General features: G+C 35.1%; 1 protein-coding gene and 1 long non-coding RNA gene across 7 annotated transcripts; both read left to right on the top strand.

Moving 5' to 3' along the window:
* The first annotated feature begins 490 nt into the window (after positions 1–490).
* LOC141704572 (uncharacterized) lies at positions 491–2,428 on the top strand. Of its 5 annotated transcripts, none has more exons than XR_012568009.1 (5): positions 713–978; positions 1,240–1,297; positions 1,946–2,055; positions 2,139–2,172; positions 2,273–2,428. It is a non-coding gene; the product is annotated as an uncharacterized LOC141704572 (long non-coding RNA). The 5 variants fall into 5 exon arrangements; XR_012568007.1 differs by having other exon boundaries at positions 1,240–1,340; XR_012568008.1 differs by lacking the exons at positions 713–978; positions 1,240–1,297 and adding an exon at positions 491–542.
* Positions 2,429–2,438: 10 nt separating this feature from the next.
* LOC141704571 (putative 1-phosphatidylinositol-3-phosphate 5-kinase FAB1D) lies at positions 2,439–6,445 on the top strand. Of its 2 annotated transcripts, none has more exons than XM_074507798.1 (7): positions 2,439–2,945; positions 3,291–3,432; positions 3,519–3,860; positions 4,422–5,252; positions 5,340–5,674; positions 6,035–6,096; positions 6,186–6,445. In XM_074507798.1, the coding sequence occupies exons 1-6, from the start codon at positions 2,524–2,526 to the stop codon at positions 6,087–6,089; spliced, it is 2,127 nt and encodes a 708-aa protein (XP_074363899.1). In that variant the 5' UTR covers positions 2,439–2,523; the 3' UTR covers positions 6,090–6,096; positions 6,186–6,445. The 2 variants fall into 2 exon arrangements, with proteins under 2 accessions (XP_074363899.1, XP_074363900.1); XM_074507799.1 differs by having other exon boundaries at positions 6,035–6,107.
* The last annotated feature ends 19 nt before the right edge of the window (positions 6,446–6,464 follow it).

Raw genomic sequence — 6,464 nt, 5'->3', positions numbered from 1 at the left:
TAAATTCAAAAATTATATATTATTATAAATAATCCACGGTTTATGCTAATATTTTCAATAGACAAGAGCTAATAAAAATTGGTTTAATAAAGGACTAATTAAAATTTGAGACATTTTATTGTGTGCGTATCCGAATAATAATAATAAATGTACATAAAAGTTAGATCAAGTATGTACAACCTTTGTATCTGTATTCATAAAAAACCTCTCGACTTTCCCCTGAAAATACATAAACACCCACGTATGTGGACAGTGGACTTCTGTTGACAGTGTATCAGCACTTCAGTAGTAACATACAAACATATACAGTGGGGACCCACTTTCAAGAAATTACTTTCTTCCCTCTTCATTTTCGTTTCATTCTTTGCTTTCCTATATATATTTGATTACTTTCTATCTCCATCATCTTTTCTTTCTTAAGTTTTCTGAAGTGCCAAGTTTCCAAAACACGTTCTTTGCTTTGCTTTTTTTATATATAACAAGAATTATTCTAAACAGCACATACATGCAATTTGGTTCTTGAAGATAGCCTTGCTGTAACTGTAAGTTTGTTCAAAATCCCCCCCCCCTTTTTTATTAATATGGTATTTGTTTGTTTCATTTCTTGTTAAACCCCATATGGGGATTTTAGTAAGCTGATTAGTTCATTTGTTTTTCTCTTTATAAAGAGAGTTTAGTTTGTGGAGTTTTTTTTTTTTAATGATTGAATTACTGCAAGAAACTACCAAATGTACTAGTTTAATTGTGTATGAAATTGTTTCAACTTATTGAGATTTTTTGTTAATGGGGTTTTATTTGTGGTGAACTTTAACTATAGGACTGGAATCAACTGTCATGTTCTTGTTTTAGATTTTCTATGGATTGGCAAATGCTTGTGATTGTTTTGTCCGGTTTTTTTGTAGATTGTTAATTTTAAGTGTATAGTTTGATATGAGTTATAGGTTCAAGCTTCTTGTGATAGAACGACTTTATGACCCTGTAAGCTTGCCTGAAATGGCCAGAGTTTTAGCCGTAAATTGGCATAGTTTTCTGTTCGGAAGAGAAAAGTGTGTTGGCGTAGGACCTTACTTTATAAATTTGCTGACATAGAACATTTTATTAGTTCTTAATGATTGATTTAATAAAATTAAACAATGTAAAAGAGAATATCAGTAGCCTAACAAGATTCCATAATTAGATGTAAACATATATTGCTACTTTCTTTGGGCTTATCGTTGTGACAATTGCATCTATGAATAGGTAAATAATCTGTCAATTTGGCTTTAAGAAATGGTTGATTATTGTGACTCAAGAAATGGTTAATTCTCGTGACTCGGGAAATGGCTTATCGTCATAACCTGGTGGCTTCTGCTTTTTCGCATCCTTATGTGTTCATATGTGAAACGTGTGCCAGCATTCTACCTGCTTTTAAAATGTGATATGTGCAACGTGTCCAGACATTCTACCTGCTTTTAAAATCTTGCCGACATAGAACCTGCTCATATATTATACTAATTTTTTATCTTGTTTCTTTTTTTAATCATCTAGTGTTAATGGTTTTTGGGGAGGCTTATCTAAATCAGTGTTATTTTCTTGCCTTTCATCATTGTTAAAATTCAATTGGTAAAAACTTACCAATTAGTGCTTTGTATTTTTTGATCCCTGTAATTGTCTAAACTTATATCCTTAGATTGAACTTTAAACATTGTGGATGTTGCATTTTAGATTCTTCCCCTAAATTATTATAATACTATATTACATTTGTAAGGAACTTGAACGTATCGTTTTGATTTATATCTTTATGTAATTAGTGCTATCTCTTCCCGTAAGGATATGTACATAGTAAATGCTCATCTTCTTATGGCATGTGGAAATAATCTGTTTTGATCTCTTATAGTTCGGAATGCATTCTGCTACTTTTTGCAGTTCTTTGATAAATCAAATTACTCTTATTTTCTTCTTACAGGTAACTGATTAAGTTTGGCTTCCAGAAGCAGGTTGAAAAAGTTGGGTACAGGTCCTAAATGACTTCAGTTGCTTCACTCAGAAGCAGGACTAGCAGTGTCTCGGCATCCAGTGAAGTTTTTTGCTCTTCCTGTGGTTGACAACTTGAACAATTTGAAAATAGTTTTGATAATAACTGATCTCTTTTATTTCAGGTGACTGTTCTGTTGATGGATACTCAAGTTGCAGGTACCTACCTGTCTTTCCCATATTCCTTAGGGAAGATAAACATATTTAATTTAAATGAAAAATAAAGCAACCTTAACATTTGTGTGTTTGAACTTTGAAGGGCCTCTCAAGAAGGGAGGTCAGGCAGTGTTCAAGATGAGTACAATCATTGCTCAGTGCGCAGTCCTCGTGACATGAGCTTACCATATCATGGAAATAGACACCTCCCATCGAATATGGTTGAGCAGAACAGCCTTGACAGAAGCACTAGTACTACTGCTGGCACACTGGTAAAGACGCTGAGTGCATACAAAAGGGTAGTAAATCACAAAGATACAAGGAGAGAGAAAACACTTGGCCAATAAAGTTGAAATGGATCTTCAAATTTGGTTACCCCCAGAAACAGATGACCACGAAAATGACATGGAGTGCAGTGTTGCAAATTATGATGATGATGACGAGGACGAAGGTGATGATGGTACAAAATGGAGAAGACCTAGTTCTTTAGGTAGCTTTGGAGAGAAAAGTTTCCGGAGCTACATATATAAAGAGGAGAAGCAAAAGGCTATGGACTACGTAATAAATTGCAAGTTTAAAGCTCTTGTGTCTCATCTTCTTACATCAGCCGGGGTTGCTCCTTTGGGTAACGACGGAGACAATTGGGTGGATATTGTGACTTCCTTATCTTGGGAAGCTGCTTCCTTTGTGAAGCCTGATATCGGTGCGGGAAAGGCAATGGATCCTGATGGATATGTTAAGGTTAAATGTGTTGCAAGTGGTTCTCGAAGCAATAGGTGATAGCTTAAACCTGTATTTGTTGCTGCTAATGCCCTAATGCTATTGTCAATTGCCTCAAAGCTCTCTGTTCCATTCTAGTAAATATTTCTTGATGACCAGTTGTGGTTCCGACCAACTATCTTGTTTCACTTGTTTGTTAGCTATGAAGTGAAGACCATAGCTCTTTAAATGCATCCTTTCTATATGATGAGAAACTGTACAAAGTATACAGATATCTTTTTGCTTCTTAATAGTGGAATTTATAATGATCACATTGATGCAGCATAGTTATTGTCATTACAGCCAGTCACTGATGTTGGACGGCACCATTTCTGGAAACTTATATTCGTTTTGATGTGCAGTCAGTTAGTTAGCATGGTATTCAAAAAGCACGCTGCACACAAGCACATGCCAACTAATTACAATAAACCTAGGCTGTTGCTGATCCAGGGTGCTCTTGATCTTTCATTGAGGGGATTGTCATCATTTGAATCAATAAAACAGGTTTCAAGACATAAATAAAGAATTATTAGCGTTTGAATCTTACTACTCTCTATTCAACATCTGTTAATTATGAGTGACGTGGGCAGGAGAAGGATACCCATAAATCCATTATTGAAAGAATAGCGAAGTGCAACCCGAGCATAATTTTAGTTGAAAAAACTGTTTCTCGTGATATACAAGAATCCATCCTTGCAAAAGGAATGACACTAGTTATTGATATGAAACTCCACCGCCTGCAGAGAGTTTCTCGCTGTACTGGTTCAGTAATCTTATCATTAGATACACTGACTGGGAAAAAGCTCAGACAATGTGATTCCTTTCATTTCGAGAAGTTAGTAGAGGAACATATTGCTAGTGGAGAGTGTGGAAAAAAACCCAGCAAGACTTTGATGTTCCTTAGTGGTTGTCCTACACGTCAGGGTTGTACAGTAAGTTCCTCTTTGCTTATGAAGTTTACATCTAGTCTTAACCATACCTTTTTTGAGTTTGCAAAGGGTGCCCTTGTATTTCTTGTTGTTTGACTTTCATTCTAATGCTTAAAAATAAAAAAGAAATTGGAAATCCAAAATTCATTTGTCGTTTAAATAAGCTTCTATTCTACACTCTTTGTAGATGTAACTCGTGAAGATTATTAATATCACATTATTTTTTGTTTCTCAAAATTGTTTGTGATTTTTTTAGTGAATATTGGTGTAGTATGATAAAGGCTTGCAACTATGGTCAATTAGGAATTTAAAATTAGTAACAATTAAGCAGAAAGTTGTTTCCTATTTATTAGAGGTTTTTACTTGTTATAGAAATATTTGCATGAGAGCTCGGGCTCATATCCTCAGGTAAAGCAAATACTCTGTGTTGTCTTGGCATGATACTGGCCAGTTGTAGCTGTTGCGTTCAATTTTTTCATTGTCATGTAAACATGGTAGATCCTCGTGTAGAATAGCTGTTAATTTAATATGTCACTGAATTTACAGAATTTTGGAAAATTTCAGATTTTACTGAAAGGAACAAACAGGGAAGAACTGAAGAAGATTAAACTTGTGGTCCAGTACGCAGTCCTTGTGGCTTATCATTTGATTCTTGAAACGGCTTTCCTTCTAGATCAAAAGGCCATGTTCTCTACCCTCCCTCTTGATAGACTGGTAAATATGTCATCACCTGATCAACGACCATATTTTTTCTCCGGTGAGGCATATGTTCCTTGGCCCGTGGATTCTATTGTTAAAAGTGATTCATCAGGTGCAATTAACATCCACATCGCTGATGGATTTTATAAAGAAGGGACACGAGATGTAGGGTTAAAGAGTGATTCCTTGTTGCCTTATGAGCCATATAAACCTCTAGTTTTTACCCCTTTTTTATCAATCTCAGCTTCCATAAACAGAGGCTTTGGTGACAGTTTTCCTCTTTTATCTTCTTCTCAGCAACCTATCTCTACATATTTAGGCATCACTGAAGAGGTTCCTTACAGTCAAGTTCAATCAGCTAATATGCTTTCAACCAATTTAGTGGCAAATGTTAAATCTTATAGTCTAATACAGAATATTAATGGTGAAGAGAAGGCTCTTGATAGTGATAGAACCTCAGTTCAGAGAAAAGCCCAATTGTATACACAAAATTCTGGGGGTGACTATAAAGATCAAACACAGTTTATGGATGATATTAACAGAATGTTTAATGCCGATAGTATCTTAGTACTGATGTCTCGCAGGAATTCCTCCACCGGAAGTATATGTGAGCAGAGTCATTTTTCTCATATTAAGTTCTACCGGAATTTTGATATTCCACTTGGAATATTTTTAAAGGATAACTTACTCAATCAGGTTAGTACAAACTATTTATGTGATTTAAAATTATTTTTGTGCTTTCTTCATATACATATTTATATTAAAATACGTATCTATTTTCAGAGGCTTTTATGTAGCTTGTGCGGTGGATCACCAGAAGCTCATATATATTATTATGCACATCACAGTAAGCAGCTCACAATACATGTTAGACATCATATTACACAAAAGCATCTTCCTGGTGAAACCGATGGAAAAATTTGGATGTGGAGTCGCTGTGGTGATTGTAAACTTCAAAATGGAAAGACACTATCTACAAAAAGAGTCTTAATGTCAGCTACTGCCCGTGGTTTGTCCTTTGGAAAGTTTTTGGAACTTAGCTTAGCGAACCACTTGTCATCTAGTAAAATTCCCATCTGCGGGCATCAATTGCATACTGACTTCCTCTACTTCTTTGGGTATGTGAACTTGTATGAATGTCTATATTGTAAATTGCAGAAATAAATATACAAACAACTATGCCTCAAAGAGACTTGAATCCTCAACCTCTTATTATCGAGAGGAGAGTGGTATCCTCTAAACTATTAGCGGGCATCATTATTTTTGTTTTTCAGAATGAACTATACGATGCATGGGTCCAAAACATCAAAATTCATATAAACTTTTATGCTTTTCCCATCGTGTCTGTAAATATGGTGTACTCATTCACTTATCTGTTATTAGAATGCTCAATGCTGGGTCATGCTTGCCTTTCTTAGGTTTTTTCAAATACCACCTTGTTACTAATCCATATTTCATTGATGTTGTTCACATTGCAGATTGGGGACAATGGTTGCAATGCTCAGATATTCACGGGTTATGAAATATTTCTAGTGGCTCTGTAATGTTTCTGTGAGCAATGAGGCAATGATTTAAGAAATATTTACTCTTATCCTGCTTAAATTGATGTTGATCTTTCTTCCTATATAGATATCAAACTTGAATGAGGAAGTAATTGAAGTATTCCTTGAAGCCGAGACACTTTTGAAGGACATCAGTTTGCATTTTGAAGGATCAAAACTCAAAATTCAAGGATCACTGAGAGAATTCTCGGATATTGTGGAGATGTTGAGGCAGGAAAGACGCCAATTTGAGGTTTGTGCTTCTTACTTATAAAACTCTTTGCACTTTGGCCGGAAAGTATAATGACTTTAACAAATTAATGTTATAGGTTCTTGTGAAATAGAAAATGTGCGTGTAAAAAATTAT

Source organism: Apium graveolens, unplaced genomic scaffold, assembly GCF_009905375.1.
Source record: "Apium graveolens cultivar Ventura unplaced genomic scaffold, ASM990537v1 ctg7990, whole genome shotgun sequence".
Taxonomy (NCBI): domain Eukaryota; kingdom Viridiplantae; phylum Streptophyta; class Magnoliopsida; order Apiales; family Apiaceae; genus Apium; species Apium graveolens.
The sequence above is the reverse complement of the archived record's forward strand: the minus strand, read 5'-3'. Positions and strand labels throughout refer to the sequence as shown.

Bases quoted from the DNA above. Each gene is read 5' to 3' on its own strand.
- LOC141704571 (XM_074507798.1), top strand. From the start codon at position 2,524: ATGGATCTTCAAATTTGGTTACCCCCAGAAACAGATGACCACGAAAAT. The intron at 5,253-5,339 runs GTTAGTACAAAC...ATCTATTTTCAG, and splicing joins AGGATAACTTACTCAATCAG to AGGCTTTTATGTAGCTTGTG. The intron at 5,675-6,034 runs GTATGTGAACTT...TTCACATTGCAG, and splicing joins GACTTCCTCTACTTCTTTGG to ATTGGGGACAATGGTTGCAA.